The 17230-nt window shown below is 44.3% G+C and overlaps 1 protein-coding gene across 3 annotated transcripts; it reads left to right on the top strand.

Moving 5' to 3' along the window:
- The first annotated feature begins 3370 nt into the window (after positions 1-3370).
- On the top strand, positions 3371-17041 carry mdm4 (MDM4 regulator of p53). Of its 3 annotated transcripts, none has more exons than XM_072665694.1 (11): positions 3371-3505; positions 5575-5659; positions 5806-5880; positions 7071-7204; positions 8349-8398; positions 9338-9402; positions 10769-10874; positions 11728-11888; positions 12124-12297; positions 12416-12484; positions 13431-17041. In XM_072665694.1, the coding sequence occupies exons 2-11, from the start codon at positions 5585-5587 to the stop codon at positions 13986-13988; spliced, it is 1467 nt and encodes a 488-aa protein (XP_072521795.1). In that variant the 5' UTR covers positions 3371-3505; positions 5575-5584; the 3' UTR covers positions 13989-17041. The 3 variants fall into 3 exon arrangements, with proteins under 3 accessions (XP_072521795.1, XP_072521793.1, XP_072521794.1); XM_072665692.1 differs by having other exon boundaries at positions 12109-12297; XM_072665693.1 differs by lacking the exon at positions 3371-3505 and adding an exon at positions 3695-4347 and having other exon boundaries at positions 12109-12297.
- The last annotated feature ends 189 nt before the right edge of the window (positions 17042-17230 follow it).

Here is a 17230-nt window from a genome sequence, read left to right as displayed (position 1 = left end):
ACTCGTTAGGTTCATTAGGATTTGGTTTAGATTTGATAGAATAATTTACATTTATTTTAAAGTTCAGTTGCATTTATTACACAATTTAGGTGAAAATTAGTTTTACTACATAAATGTATATTTTTAACTTTATGCTATATTTTACTACTAATAAGTATCAATGTAAAGCAAAATGAACATTTAATCATTTAAATATAGTATAAAAATGTGTGTGAGGATGAGGAACGTTATAGGGGTGAGTTTCAGGCAGGCCAAATCTTGAGGCCTCCCGTTGGGCAGCCCTGCTCTTCTGCATCTGTATCTGCTGGGTCTGTAGACTACAGGCTGTTTTTCCACAGATGTTCATTTTGGCATTTTTACCTGTACCTTGCAAAAGAACACTGTCTGCCCGTTTGGAGTCAAGAGGTGCTTCGTCGGTACCATGGTCTGTGGTATCTGACTGACTCTACGCTACAGAGGCAGCAGATAGAGAAGAGGGAAAATGCTGAAGTGTTCCTTCAATTAACCTTTATCTTCTGCTCCATCCATTACCTTTGTCCACATACACCATCTCCAAGCAGCCCTCTCCATCTTTCACCCACGCATGAGCCATCACAGATCAAAGATCACAGAAGCCATGAAACTAAAGAACCCAAAACACCAGACTCCTTCTTGCGTTTATGAAGCAGCGCTGCCAGTCTGACTGTCTTGACCATCCCATAAAAAACAGGAGAAATCCGTAGTAAAGGTAGGAACCTGTCATTCACACCTGATTTCCCACTTCATCTTCCTGCTCTGCTGGTTTGACAGTGTTTTCAGGCCTCCAGCCGCTTCCACAAGCACATCTCCCAGATCATCAGATTTCCAGGAGAAAGAGAAAGTACTGGTTTATACATTCCATGAGACGGTTTGACGGTCTGTGCTTCTCTCTTTGGATGGTTTCAGCCAGTTTATTCCACATATTTTAGGAAATATCTGCAAAACCTTCTTTCATGTTCAGTTAATGTTGTTTTTAGTGACCGGTGATTACTGTGACTAGCTTTGGTCACTTACAGATCATGTTGAATGTTGAATTTTTATTATGATTGTTTTTTTATTTAATGGTTTGTTTTTTTTTGTGATACCTGCCTTTCTGTGAATGTCAATTTTCAAACAGGAGCAAATTCATGCTGTTCTAAATTTAGACGTTGAGAATTTACATATTAGGAAGTTCGGACATTAAGATGTTTTTGCTTTTTTTGTGTTTTCGAAAGTACAAATATTTTAAATTGAAATTTAAGTTGAAAAGTTAAAATCAGAATAGTCGAGAACATATGATGGAGTTTCTTCAGGACTTCAGGACGTGCTGACCGTTTGAAATAGACTTTTCTCCTTTTTTTACTCGAGTCCCATTTTTATAAGACAATGAATAAAGTCAGATTCGACTTTAACTGCAGAAGATTATAAGCTAGGCTGTGTGGGAGCTATCTCGGTTTACATTCTGGTCTCTTCTTACTAGATTAGGTTTAGGTCTGAGAGCTCTCCACACTTTTCCGTCTGAGGTCATCTGTTTACATTTGCCGCCACACTCTTAAAAATAAAGGTTCTTTGGGCGATGCCATAGAAGAACCACAGTTGGTTCCATATAAACCGATTTTCATGATGTAGTGTCAGTGTGAAGAACTTTTACATCCTCTGAAGACCTTTAAAAGGTTCTTCACACTCAAACATCTCAAACATGGCTCTTAATGTAGTGTGGCATCCCTCAAGGAACCATTTTAAGCACCCTTATGTTTCAGAGTGCAGGTCGGCTCTTTTTTCTTTTGGGTCCTCCAGCGTGCTGTCCACCCCGTCACTGAAGTGCCATTCAGCGGCATGGAGCAGAACATACCACTGTGTCAGTTGCCTGAAAAGTTGCCCCTGGGCCTCGCCAGTAGGCCCCGATTTGACCGTAGGGTTCATTTTAGGCTTCTTTTTCTCGAGACGGCGTGGGCAGCTGTTTACCTTACATGCTGCTGGATGAGGGGAGTTTGAACAGAGCATTCCCACTGCAAATTCCCAAGCGTTTCGGATAAGGGGTGCTCTGATTGGCTTTGTACGGTCAGGCAACTTCCCTGATGCTTTTCGCCCCAGTCTCTCTGTTTACAGTCCAGCTACATCTGCCCAGTCTTGTCCAGATGACAGAGAATCTGTGTTCTTACGCTGTAGTACAGAACTTAAGGGCTACAAGGTGACACTGAAGTCACCAGATGTGTTTCAGTCTGTTAATAATGACAGAAGTCAATGAGAGAACCTGAAATTCGGAAATTGGAGAAAAGGGAGTTTCTCCTGGGTTGTGTTTGAGGATGCTGTCAGATGGAGTTATCATTTGCCATTCTGGAGAACATCATTGTAAGTTCAGTCAGGAGAGTGGCCTCAGCTCGTGTGTGTGTGTATATAAATATATATATATAGATAGATATATAGAGGTGTGTGTCTGTGTGTGTGTGTTTACAAAGGGTTACACATGGCCTATTTTACTGACTGAGACAGCCCACAGTCATGAACAGCATCTTTGGTCGGTGTGTGTTTCAGCTGCCAAACGCATAACATTAATGAAGCCCTCCCCTTAGCGCCTCCCTTTCTGTAAATATAAATCTTTATCATGCCAAAATGTCAGTCCTGTTTGCTTCCAACTATGCAACAGATTTTATTGATTTAGAAAACGATACATTATTTATTATCTTGATTCTCCTGTCAATGTTTTCCTTCCTTCTCTCTCTCTCTTTCTATCTATCTCTCTCCCCCTCCCTTCCCCTTCCCCTTTTGCTGTCTTCGCTTTTTCTTTTCTGTCTCGGTGGACGCAGTCATGCACATTTCTTCATCACTTTATACTAACAAAAAACGCAAGTGTATTATGTACGTATGTATGTATGTATGTATGTATGTATGCGTGTGACGTGCACACATTAGAATTTTCTTTACTTCTTTTGTAATATATGATCATGTGGAATGCCTTGTTCTCTATGTCCTGTCGTTTGAAGTTAACAGAACAAAGGAAAAAATGATAATCAATTGAGGTAAAAGTTATATAAACTATATATATAATATATTATATATAAATATATAAATAAAGCCATTAGGATTTGAAATATACTGGGAGTGCTTTGTTTCTTTTGTGACTCGAATTAATGACCCTGTAATGAAACTGTAGGCCTGGCCTTTACGGCTCTGCGGAGGCTTTTATTTTGAAGAGTCGAAGGAAGCAGAGTTTGAATTTAACTCGGTTCCAACGTTCCTGTCATTGTGAATCGGTTCCTTGCGATTCGATGCAGTCGACTCTCACACATGCGCGCTGTGGTTCGGTTGCTGCACTTCTGCAATTGTGAATCGATTCTTTGCGATTCGATGCAGTCGACTCTCACGCCTACGTTCCAGCGCCACACCACGTCAGTGGCGGTAGGCGGCTAAACGGCCACCTTAGCTGGGCTAGAAGCATCCAGAACCTTTCGGTATTTGCTGGGTCGCTCTGAGAGTGTCCACAATGTAATCGTTCGGCGGTTCCGAGGTGAGTCGTGTGTTTTTCCCCTCGTTTTTCATGGCTGGAGGACAGAACGCATAACTGGATAGCCGCACGTTAGCGGATGCAGCTAGCAGGTTTTGTTAGCTCGCGCTAGCTAGCTGGCTAGGCTATTAGCAGCTACGCTTTAAAGCTCCAATTAAAGCTGCGTGTTTATCGCTGGCTAACACAGAGCTACACCAGCAGGGCTACACCAGCAGGGCTACACCAGCAGAGCTACACCAGCAGGGCTACACCAGCAGAGCTACACCAGCAGGGCTACACCAGCAGAGCTACACCAGCAGAGCTACACCAGCAGGGCTACACCAGCAGAGCTACACCAGCAGAGCTACACCAGCAGGGCTACACCAGCAGAGCTACACCAGCAGAGCTACACCAGCAGGGCTACACCAGCAGAGCTACACCAGCAGGGCTACACCAGCAGAGCTACACCAGCAGAGCTACACCAGCAGGGCTACACCAGCAGAGCTACACCAGCAGGGCTACACCAGCAGGGCTACACCAGCAGGGCTACACCAGACGCACTGAGCGGGTTAGCTAGCTGAAGCTAGTGCTAATCAGCGAGCTGTGGAGGTGACAGGTGGCTGATGAGCTCTCAGTAGGAGCGGCTGGATCTCGCTAACTTCCCGTCCTCGGATCAGGACTCAGGACTCAGGGCTTCAGGTTCGGCTCGGGGGCTCCTGCGTGTTCTGTAACCGAGCTGGCGGCCCTGTGCGGCGGGTTAACCGCAGGCAGAGAAGCTGAACCCCCTGTAAGACTGGAGTGATGTGAGGATGATGATGATGATGATGATGAGGAGGAGGAGGAGGAGGAGGAGAGCTCTGTTTATTGTGAGGACTTTAATGAAACATCTCCACCAACATGTAGCTGATACAGCTTCACTCTGAACACCTGAGCCCATTTTCTCCTTCGAGAAGACCCCCAAGCCAGAGACCCCCAATGTGTCGTGGAAGAAGAAGAATATTTATATTAAATCATTTCCTTAAAAAGTCTGTTCCTCATCTAACACTGAACTCTCAATTTAACCAACAGTCTTATCGGTCTCTTATAACCCCCCTGGGTTCAGTAGATCACACCCCCCCCTGGGTTCAGTAGATCACACACCCACCCCCCCCCTTGGGTTCAGTAGATCGCCCCCCCCCCCTGGGTTCAGTAGATCACACCCTCCCCCCCTTGGGTTCAGTAGATCGCTCCCCCCCCCCTTGGGTTCAGTAGATCACACACCCCCCCCCCCTTGGGTTCAGTAGATCGCTCCCCCCCCTTGGGTTCAGTAGATCGCCCCCCCCCCCCCTCGCTCCCCTTTAAATTAGATGTGATTAACTTTCATATCTGTCACTGAATCGGGTCCTAGATCGGACTTCTTGGCCGTGATCGGGTTTCACGATGTGCTCCTGAGAACAGTCAGTGGAAGGATGAGGAAGCCGGCTTCATATTTGGGGAAATGATCTAATGTAAACATGCTGATTTTTGTGCGCACACGCATTATAATTGTGAACCGTCTGAAACTCAGACTTTATGACTGAGGCTTGGATTGTGAACACAGCCCCGGACTGTTTTCCAGCATCAGCAGCATGTCTGGATCTCCTGATGAGCTCCTGATGTGTGTGACCGGCTGACGAGTGCATGTGGATGTTATTGAACATGCTTTGTAAAAGTCAAGTCACCTGTATTAGTACAGCTTTTTACAACTGGGGTTATCGAAAATCAGCTTCACGCAATCAGTAATTAGTAAAAGAAAAATCAATAACATAAAAAGACATGAAAAGTCTGACCCATCCTCCTCTGATCAGAACTATTAATAAATTATTGATAAAAGTTACCAAACCACCCATACTGTTGACCTGCTCTGGTGGGCAACATATTCATCATCATAATATAGTAAGTGTATGTGGATGTGGGAGCCTCCTACAGCACGCCATTGGATTATCTAGGTCAGTAGGCTGACCAGCTGATGATGACACAGCAGTGTAGGTGGCCAGTATTGCAGCTAACTGGGGTTGTGCAGATAACCATTCAGTGTCTTTCTAGGGGATAAATCATGTGCTTGTGTTTTACAGTGACCCAAATATGACCTCGCTGGCATCGTCCCTGCACCCGGGGTCAAGCTCAACATGCAGAGCCCTGCCAGGGGAGGGAAGTCAGGTGAGTCTGATGCTTTATCGGTTTTTGTTTGTTTGTAGAAAGCTTATATGCAGATCTCAACGACCTAGATTTTGAAGTAATTGAACTTTTTTATTTGTTATTAATTTTTCTTTTCTTTTTTTTTTTTACATTTTTTTGGTAATCAGGTCCAGCCCAAGGCCCCCCTCCTGCAGATTCTTCGGGTAGCAGGAGCTCAGGAGGAGGTGTTCACTCTGAAGGAGGTTAGTGCAAGATTGTTATGGGACTCAAAACATAATATATACATATTTATGTCAAAAACAGCCAAAATTATGGTTGAAATTCAATTTTCTAACCTCTGACAATTAATCAGGCCTTTTGTTTGTTTGTTACTGTGATCTATAATCTTTGCAAATGTCCTCTCTTCTGATTGGCTGCCCTGCGTTGTGTTTTACTCAACAAATTGGGCTGAAATACCTGCATCCTTTATCCCGTCCGTCCGGTGAACACACACACACACACACACACCAGTGAAACACACATGCAGTGGACAGTGAGCGGCACCCGGGGAGCAGAGAGGATGATGGGCCTTGCTCAAGGGCGCTTGGCAGCTTGCCGAACCCGGGCTTCGAACCCACAACCCTGTAATCAATAGCCCGGAGCCACCACTGCCACTTTCACTTATAAGGCCCTTCAACCCCTAGGCAAGTACAGTCCCACCAGTGAGATAAGCCGTGGCTGGTCCCTGGTTGGTACGGTCCCACAATCGGCTTACTTGTTCACCTAACCAGCTTCCCTCAGCACACTGCATGTCTCTACAACGCTGCTGAACCACAGCAACGCCTGCCTGTCATACTGGCCGCACACATTTGCTTGTTTAAGTTACGTTTGCTTGTGAATTTAAATGTAAAGATAATTTAAACATTTTAAACGTATTACAGTATAAACTCCATTTTCCACCTTAAGTTGTGCAGAAGTAACTGCATTACTGTTTAAGGTGGAACTGAATATTGCTTTAAAAAGCTGGAGAACATTGCAAACATCAGATTCAGTGACTTATGCCACAGTAAACAAACACGGCTGCGCTCACGATTTTTCCATTCCACCTTAATTGGTGAGGCTGAAATGGCTTTCTGCTCATAATGCGGCAAACTTTTAGCATTGTTTATATCTTTAAAAATGATCCAGTAAATACACGAATCAGAGTGATGAGGTGGGACCTCTTTATTAAAACTGGCAAAATAAGTGATATTATATATAAAAATTACATTATATATAAAAAGACCACAGAAATCGCTAAGAAATGGTCAAATACTACAACTCCCCACACCGCTCATGCCAAAAGAACTGTGCAGACCTTCGCAGACAGCCAGAACCCACTTGCTAAAGGTTAAGTGTTGCTGTGAACGCTTCCCTGAGCTCCATTCATTGATTATCCAATTGGTTTCTACAGGTCATGCACTACCTTGGCCAATACATCATAGCGAAGGAACTGTATGATAAACAGAGACAGCATATAGTCCATTGCCAAGATGACCCACTGGGAGAGCTGCTGGAGGTGGAGAGCTTCTCTGTTAAGAACCCCAGGTGAGTTCATACCTGCAGTGGAACCTGTAGTTGAAGATGGTGGGAAGCACAAAATACTGGACTCAGATCTGTATCAGCAGGTTATTGCTTATTTACACTGGGAAGTCAGGACCGAAGTCCAAGTTTTTATTAAGAAACTGCATCAGACACACAGGGACAGCCATCACGCTGTCGGCCAGGGAGCAGAGCGGGTGAAGGGCCTTGCTCAAGCCTCGCCAGCTTGCAGAGCCCAGGTATTGAACCCATCAATAGTCAACAATAGCCTGATGCTCTAACCGCTGAGCCACCACTGCCCCATAACTCCCTATACTCGACATTGGGTGCTTTTTGAGGTGTGTGCATCTGATGTTGGTGTGTTGTCAGTTCAGCAAGTAGCCTTTCCAGGTATTGTGTCGAATTCTGACTCCCTTCGCCTTCATTTGCGCTGCGCTGCAGAACAAGCGTAAGAGAGCACCCTCAGATTCCTTTTATTTCGGTTTATAAATAAGGGCCTGTCTGCAGTTACAGCCAAGACAGGAATCGCAAGCCTAATCTGTTGTGCCCAAGCTGCTGCGTGATGTGAAGGGGTGTCAGATTTCAGCACAACACCAGCTCTTTTCCTTTTGCCTTATATTGTTTAATGGTTTACAAGAGCCTGCCTCAACGTTCTGTAATTGGTCTGAAAGTCTGAACCTTCCAAAAAGGTTCAATTCTCCTGATTCATTTACATTTCTGGAATTTAGCCGACACACTTATCCAGAGCAGCTTACATGGTTACTCGTATTACAGAGGTGGGCCAGTGTAGTGTTAGGAGTCTTGCCCAAGGACTCTTATTGGTGTAGCGCAGCACAGTCACCCAGCCCAGGAATCGAACCCCAGTCTCCCACATGGTGTGGTAGCTCACTGGCAGGTAGTGGTGTTATCTGTTGCGCCACAACAACCCCATTCGGGTGCATATAGTCCCGTTTTCTTTGTCATATAGATTGTTCTGTCAGTATTTGTGGATTTGTTCACAGAAAATAGCAGAAATCACAATCAGCCCACAGTTTCCATGTGAGTGAATACCTAGAAAATAGTTTGAAAGCTGGAGTAATTACCATAGTTAAAAACAAAAAGTTAATAGTCTAATAAACTATATGTTAATGGCCTGTTCTCTGTTTCGCAGCCCTGTATATGAGATGCTGAAGAAGAATTTGTTTATTTTGAACTGCTCAGGTACGTTTCCTCACCTGTTACCCCATGCTTTGTTGAAATGAATGAATGTAAAGACTGTTCACTATACATCATGTGTGATATTAGAAATGTGCACTTCCCTGTCATTTAAAAGCTCATTTAGTTTTTGTATCTTCCTCTCCAGTACACTGACCAGCCTGCCTAGTTGTTTTGATTGAGGTGTGAGTGTGTGATTGGGGGAGCGGGTGTGTGGGTGTAGTTATTCACCTGTTTGTCTGTAGCTATTATACTGCAGTCATCCCACAGTTCAAGTCGCAACACTGGGTTCACAGTTCGATCTTTCTTTTGAACCAAATTCGAATGAAGAGAAATGATGACCGTGTGCAGTTTGGAGAACGAAGACTGAGAGACCAAGAGACTTTAGTTGGATTGGGTGTATGGTCTCGACGATGCTCATTATTAAATCAGTATCATGATTTCTTTGTGATGCATTGATACAAAAAGTGTGAGTTCGGTACAACGAGGAAAAAAAGCAGCTAAACCACTCATAGGTCATAATCTAGGTTTACCAGTACACCCCTGTTAGTGTTGTGATTCAGATGTAGGTTTATAGGATGCCATTTAACCCCTTTAACCCCTGGTGTGTTATTTAGGCATTAATCCCAATGCAGAAACTGTTCATATTGAACTAAGAATGATTGTAATACTCTTAATATAATATTAAAAGTAAGTCCCTCAGGGTTCTATTTTAGGGCCCATTAAACTGATGTCCATCATGACAGAAATTAGAGGTTACAAGATCCTCTCTTCTGCCGTTGATGTGTGTTTATTAATTTTTTTTTTGCCCCCACAGATCTGTCTAATGGCATGAAGTTTTCTTTTATTCTTTCTCAAAGAACGAATGGTGTGTGCTTGGTTAATAAAGGGCAGGCTTTTTTTGTTTTTTCTTTTGTTTGTTATTATGTCTCATTTGAAATGCAGACGCAGAAAAGAATCTTTCAGTCGGCAAGGATTCTAATGAGTCTCCATGTGAAGATCCCGGTCAGGTAAAGCGACAGCATGGTGCACAGGAGAACCGCTGCTCGCCGCTCCCCTTTCATGGCAAACAACTGATATAGTGAAGATCTTGCAAATCCCCTTATTGACCGTTCGGCTTGGCTAGCTGTTGAACTCATAGGCTGACAGAAGTGTCAATACATTTGTGGAGGTGTTTGATGATGAGACTTGGGTGTATTTGGAAAGAGCTGGGATGGAGCAATGGACTGTATAGCATTAACAATGAAATAATTACTATAATTGCACCTGTAATGACTTTGACACTTGTTTCAGCCTGTTAACGTCCAGGTTTCCCCCCCACCTAATCCTTAATACGACTAATAATAAAAATTATTTCACCCAGGAGTGTTTCTGGCCAAGCTGAAATTTGTTTTTCTTAAGAGATGCTGTTTTAGTCCGCACCTTTTTTAGGCATTTTAGTGTTTGCTGTTGGTTTTCTGTGTGGTAGCTAGCAGACCCAGTTGAGGTTTGCCATGAGAGGGGGATGGAAGAGCAGCTGCCTCCGTCAGACGTGTCTGTACAGAGTGGCACCGTCTCTGTACATCCCCATGGCCGGCTTTGCCTGGTGGTCTTCGAGGGGGGCGGGAGAATGGGAGGAGCCACCAGCATAAGTTTGGCTAATGGGGAAACAGAGTCCCTGTCTCTGTTTGTCACTCAGAGTTTCCTTCTCTGCTCCGTCGCTTCTACCGGCAGGATGGCAGCTCTGTTTTCCACTCACTGGCCTTCTCTACCCTCTCCCCCCCCCCTCTATCCCACACCCTTCCATCCATTAACACACCTTAGGCAGGGTTGTAGTTAAGAAATCCGGGTCAGGTGGTGAAAGAGAGTCTGGCAGCTGTTTTCCTATTGATGCTTATAGTGGCTACACCTTTTGGGAGGGGATGGGTAGTGCAGTGTTTAGAGTGTAAGCCCACTTTTAAAGCGGTGTAAAATTTGCATGTTACACACCTGTGTTGAAAGGTGTAGCCACTTTTTTGAATCGCATTTGAAACTTGACGCAATGCATTGATTTAGTATTAACAGTGTGTTTCTTAACATCTCTTGAATGCTGCTAGGCAATCAGTTAAAAATGTGTGCTTTTAAATTAATGCCTCCTTCTTCTGACAGTAGCAGTGATTGTTTGTTCTTAGGAGGAAAGATCTGTATGGTTTTGATCCTCTTAGGCTTTTTTGGCTATTTGAAACCCACAGCTTAGGTCCTTCTGTCATTTCCCTTTCCCTCTGTCCCTCTGTGTGTGTGTGTGAGTGTGGCATTCTGCAGCCACATAACCAGGCCTCTGCAGTGGGGGAGCTGCCATTCTGCCTGTTGCCACAGTACTGCAGTAGGCACTGATTCAGCCTTTCCTCCACTGTGTAGGTGTCTAGCAGAATGTGTAGCTCTAGCCAGGTCTTCAGTGCCGTCGGTGCCAATGCCTGCACCACGCAGAACTCCTCACAGCGCAGACCGCGGGATGCGGATGATGGTACGTACACACACCCACACGCATCATATGATGCTCTTGCACACTGTTGCACTCTGATGTTTGCAGCAACAGAAGACTGTATAGAACAGACTGTCAAAAAATAAAGGCAATAAAGGCTCTTATCCAGACCCACCCTAATAAATGTAGTATCCACATTCTTCATCGTGTTTAAAAAATGATCGTTAAACGCTGCAGCAGAACAAATCCGAATCTCTTACTTCATTTACGTGGGGGCAGGACAATAGACAGCAGGATTCAGGGGCAGAACCAATCAGAGCCTTATTTCAATGAGTGGTTCTGCCTCTGAATTCTGCCGTCTGTTGTCCCACCAATTATATTTTAAATAAGTGGTAGAACAACAGACAGCAAAATTCAGGGGCAGAACCAATCAGACATCATTTAAGGGTGTGGTGGGACAACAGGCATTTACATTCTGGGGCAGTACCTATCAGAACAAGTGTCTGGGGGGACAACAGAGGGTCTAAGTTTGAGACAAACCAATCAGGATCTCTATTTCAGTGTTTAGAGACAAAACTGTCTGAATGTTGTCCCACCAGTCCTTTTAAATGTGTGATGGGACAACAGGCAGTCAAACTCTGAGGCCTTCTCCACCCTCACAACCTCTATTTTACACAATTTCATGCTTTACCACACCATTGGAAGTGTAGTTAATGGTTTGTCTTGGATGATGGATCACTTTATTCTGTAGCTAAGCCCTGCATGTGTAATGCAGTTAGCTCTGACTGAAGTTAAACACACTTAATCCGACAGGCTCAGGGTAGTTGTAGAAGTTCAACATGGAGGCACTGATTGATTACTTCATGGAGTCATCCCCTGTTGCAATTTCTTACAGACTCTCTAGATGGACTGCCCAGATCAGCCTGCAAGCGGCCAAAGTTGGACGTGAGCCTTGACGAGTGGGACCTGTCCGGTCTGCCCTGGTGGTTTTTAGGAAACCTGCGCAGTAACTACACACGCAGGAGCAACGGCTCGACAGATATCCACACCAATCAAGTAAGAGAAACTATATCGCTGTAGGACTGTAGAGAGTTATTTTTAGGGATTTTTTTGTACATTTGTTCACCTAAAGGAGGGATTTACAGTAATACATTTTACGCAGCCCCTTTTTAGAATTGTGGTATTGAGTCCCAGTACTAGGTTACTTACTCGTGCCTTTAGTGCAGAACTGTGAAAGCACAGTAACATGTTCCACACAACTAGACTGAGGAAGCAGGTGTCTCCTGGGCAGGAGGAGGACACAGCCATTGTGTCGGACACCACGGATGACCTGTGGTTTCTGAACGAGGCCGAGAGCGAGCAGGTGAGCGTGGAGATGAAGGAAGCAGCACTGGAGCAGGGCAGTGATGCAGAGTCCCCTCAGGAGGAAGAAGAACAGGGGAGGGAAGGCAAAGAGGACAAGGAGGTGAACCATTCACTTTCCCAACTCTCATTCCTGCTTGCTTGATATAATGAAATTCCTGGTCCCAAATTGCGTACAGATGACCATCAACTTATCATGTTTGTTTTTGCTGTATTCCCAGATGCAAGAGGACTTGGATGATGACTCGCAGTGTTTGAGTGATGATACGGACACTGAGATCTCCACACATGTAAGCATTTAGCTGTTCTGAGATTGGTAAAGCTGCAAATACACACAGTGTTTTAACAGCTTCCTTCTACTTCGGTTTTAGTGTTAAATAATCACATTGAAACACTTCAGACAGATTATTGATATACTGGCCTCTTGAGCTTTAGCCAAGCTGTAACTCTCCAGGTTCCTGGTGATATTCTGCACTGAAGCCTGGTTTGCCCCTTAAATGCTTGTATCCGTGCAAAGTGATGGCATATGAGAAAAAGAATTAGTGTTAGCTTGATGCCACGTTGAAGCCCCAGGTTACGCTCAGGAAACTGCCTCAGGTTACGCTCACTGCCCCACCCATGAGTGGTGACGAGCATCTCAGAGCAAAGCAAGGAGCCGGAACCCTGCTTGCTAGTGCCACTCCATAACCCGTACCTGCCAATTCAGCACATTCTGTGGCCCCTGTGGGCCTAGGGTGACTGACAGAGCTTTTGGCTTTGGAGATGGGTCAGAAAACACCATCCACTCTACCGTGATATCAAGTGTCATCCAGGCACTTCCTTTATACAAATATATATTTCCATGTGCGTTGGTACAGCTCTCCAACGGAGTAGTACGTACTTCAGTGATTTGCGGCTCCATCTGAAGTAGTTGATTTAATATCAGCACCTCAAAGTCTGAGGATGGCATGCTTCCTCCAGATAGGGGTTGTAAGCCTTCCCCAAGTGTAGAAATTTGGACCTCTCCAGGTCTTGTTCATGGATGATGGGAGGAAAGATTGTGAAATTGGCCCATCCTCACCTGTGGTCAGGAACTCTGGATAATGAATGAAAGAGCTAAAAAATAAGTGGGTGGGTTTTGAGAGTGTCTGATTTGCTCCACCATATGTGGCATTTGACGGAGGAAGCATGCAGTATACAGTGTAAACTGGTGTAGGATAGTTCACATTATAAACCCAGCGTCTCCTCCCGCTGCAGGATGCATGGCAGTGCGTGGAGTGCCGGAAGTTCAACTCGCCCCTGCAGCGCTACTGCATGCGCTGCTGGGCCCTGCGCAAGGACTGGTACAAGGACTGCCCCCGCCTGGTCCATTCCATCTCTGTCCCAGACATCCCTGCTTGTGGCTCCCTCCCACAGGGCCCTGAAGACGAAGACGAGGACGACGGCATCGATGTACCCGACTGCCTGAGGACCGTGTCGGATCCAGTCATTCTTCCCTCCCACCAGGCCGCCCGCAACCCACCCCTTTCCTCCACCAAGGGTAAGACCCCCTGCAGGCCTCTACAGAGCTCCCAAGAGAGCTCGGAGGGGGACAGCCAGGACCTGCTGGACGCCGAGACCAAGTGCCGACAGGAGGCCATGCTTGAGCCGTGCAAGCTGTGCCGCGTTCGGCCCCGCAACGGCAACATCATCCACGGCCGCACCGCCCACATGATCACTTGCTTCCCTTGCGCTCGTAAGCTGCACAAGTTCCACGCCCCTTGCCCTGGCTGTGGGCAGATCATCCAGAAAGTCATTAAGACTTTCATAGCCTGACCGAGTCCAGTAATTGTTTGTATGTGAAAAAACACACACTTACATTCATACGCTCGCATAAATCGTACTGAGCTATGATACTGTAAATATTAAATATCAAAGAAGGCATGAAACCTTGGACCAAAAAAACAACAACAAACAGCATGATTAACGCAGCTTACCGAAATAACGTACAAGTAACTTCGTCAGTTTCTGTCTTAAATGGAACTTTGCCTCAAGCTAATATTTGGCTCTTCTGTTTGCAAGCACAGCATGTAAAATGAAGAAATCTGCATAGGTCCAAGGTGCTCGTGTGAGTTGAAGGAGGTGCAGAGCTACTCATAGGTTGGTACTAGTTAACCATTGACCAAGACGTGAACTGTGGTACACCATGAAAAGGAAAGGCTTAAAAATATCTATTTTACTCTTAACACACAGTCTTGTTTTTTTCTGATTGCATGTTTGCAAGAGCTTGATCAGCCTTAGCAGTAAGGGATTTCTTTCTTTTATTCTCCAAAATACACTTTTAGTTTTAGTTGCATAGAAGTTCTGAGCTCGTCACACTATTTGGGGAACGTAATTCACTTAAAGGAGGGATTTTAGCTAATTCAGTAAATAATTGTATAATTTATTTATTTATTAACATAGTTTACCAGTTCAGGGGTTTGTCTTTGAGTTTTCTGTCTGTGTTGACAAGTTCGGCGCGTCGGTTGTAAGGCCAAACCTCCATCATGTTGAGATGTTTTACCGGAGGGTGGTCAGAAGTTCTCATTCGTTGGGCGTTAGTTCGGGTTTTGGAAAGTAGCACTTTGTACAGATTACTGTCTATAATGTCTGAGTGTCTGAGATCTTACATAAACATGGTATTATCAGTGTGAATTGTAACACCTATTGGCTACAGGCTACACTCGAAGGTGCTGTGATGAGTGGCATGCAGACTTTGTCGGGTTTCTGCACTTTTCAGATTGAACAGGCCGAGAGCTGCTGTGTGGTTAATGACTTTCCCTCGCCGCTCCAGTGCTCGTCTCCTTTCTGCCATCATCGTCCTCTTCGGTTCCAGTGCTGGCCAGGCCTGAGCACCGCTGAGGCGTGAACATGGTGCACAGGAGCTATCAGACCCTATTTGGGTCTACCCTGCCTTTCCTCTTGCTATTACTCCGTGCCTTTCTTTATAGTCTTTTCTGCCTCCTCGACTCTCTGACCATATAGTAGCTCCTTTGCCCTTCCTCAGCATCATCTTCTTTCTTTTTTTTAATTTTTCATTTCTCATAATTCTCGGGCTATTCTGTGTGTTCTGTGGCTTTAATATGGAGTTTTTTGACATTTTATTTAAATGCATCCTTATAGACGATTTCCTACCGACATTATTAACGAGCTACTTGGAGAAACTTATTTGCTGATCAGGTTTGGAGTGGAAATTTAAAGTAATTTTGGAGAAATGTAAAATATAAATTAAAGACAAGTCCATCTGCAAAAGACCACCAATTTAAAAAGATTATTAGTGTATTACAAATGGTATTTCTTAAAAAATATATATATATTTTTGGTTCACATTTGAATATGTTTCATTTGATGTTATCTGATGCTGCTGTTGTGTAGAAAGAAAAAAAAAACAAAGCAAGCTAAAGGAACCTTGTGGCACTTCGTTTGGCTATAATTTGAGTTTATGCAAGGTGCATTGTGCATAGTAAAGATAGCGGCTGCTTTGTGCAGCTAATGCTCCAGATCGCTCCGTTGCTCGTTTATCCATCTGTTGCTCAAATTGTTCTGTGTTTGCAGTTTATGGAAAACTGCCTAATTTGTGTGCTCTGCCTCTTGAGAACTCTTCATTTGAGTGCTCAGCACGAGTGACATCGCTGGCAGAAGTATAGTAATGGAGGACTGTGCCGAACCTCTCGACAGATATCTCCCTTGCCACCAGGGGGCGACAGACGGTTATACTTTCCTACATGTGTATAAATGCAATGCCAGTACTTTTCACCTTACTAGTTATTGTGGAAGTTTAGGCCGACATGTTGTTTCAAGTTATTTGTGTGTGTGTGTGTGTGTGTGTGTGTGTGTGTGTGTGTGTGTATGTACAGTGGCATGCAAAAGTTGGGCCAGCATTTCTTCTACTGTGAATGTTTTTATTTCTGTCTTTTGGTTCTTCTGTGAAGGTCATATATTAGAGCAGGAGTAGCTGCACAGTAGAACAGTGCACCACCACTCCTGTCTGATTGATCCATTTTGGTTTTTTTTTTTTTTTTTACAGTCATACGAGGGTTTTACTTCAATCATACGAGCCGTTCTCTCTGAAAGTTTCCCCATTCCTGGTAACGTCCATTTCTTAACTACGTTACAAACTTCTTATAACCTTCTCCTGCTTTGTAGGCATCACTTTTTTCCCTTTTCAGAGTGCCAGACAGCTGCTTAGAGGAGCCCATGGCTGCTGATTTGTTGGAACAATGTCAGAGTATTTATAAAGCTTTGAAGTGATCATCTCCTGATTGTGAACAAGACGCAGTTCTAACAAGCAAATTAGGTCTGAGACCTTTCTAGAAGTTATCTGAGAGCTCAGATCTCTTGGGTTTCCAGCTTTTTCATGGTGCTCTCTTCCTTTTTTTCACTCAAATTATACACATAGAAAATAATGCACTTATGTTGAGCTGAATATTTCATCTCTAACTTGATGACTTGAGGGATCTGTTCATCTTCTGCTCGCTGAACTATTCACAGTAACAGAAGTTCTGCAAAAGTTCTGCCCAAACTTTTGCGTGCCACTGTGTGTTGGGGGTATGAAAGCTATATTAGCTGTTTGTGTAGCCCCCCAGAGTCCCTTTTGAATTCTGTAATGGCTTAAGATCTTGCATGGGTGCGACCTCCTGTATTTTACCCTTCATTACGCCATGTGGTATTCAACGTTAAGAGGACTTGTTTGCGCTGAAGTCACTGCCATAATTATTGAAGTTTATATTTGTACATTTTGTTTGTTTGTTTTCCCCAGACATGGGTTCTGCTTCAGAATCTGGTTCCTGCTTATGAGCAGCATTTGTGTATTTTTAGTTAAATAAATAGTGCAACCTAAAATTAAACAAGATGTCTGTTTTCCTTTTGCCTCGAGGCGCTGCCTTTACAGAGCTGCTTCCTATTTATTTGTTTATTTATTTATTTAAAAAATGTTGGGGTGTTTTGTTTCTGCTCTGACATCCGTTCGTACTGTTCACAGGGATGTAACGGTGCACATTTGAAGGGTTTTATTTTTAGTTGTGTCCAATTTTCTCACA

This window comes from Salminus brasiliensis, chromosome 21 (genome assembly GCF_030463535.1).
Source record: "Salminus brasiliensis chromosome 21, fSalBra1.hap2, whole genome shotgun sequence".
NCBI lineage: Eukaryota > Metazoa > Chordata > Actinopteri > Characiformes > Bryconidae > Salminus > Salminus brasiliensis.
This window is presented reverse-complemented; position numbering and strand designations above follow the sequence as displayed.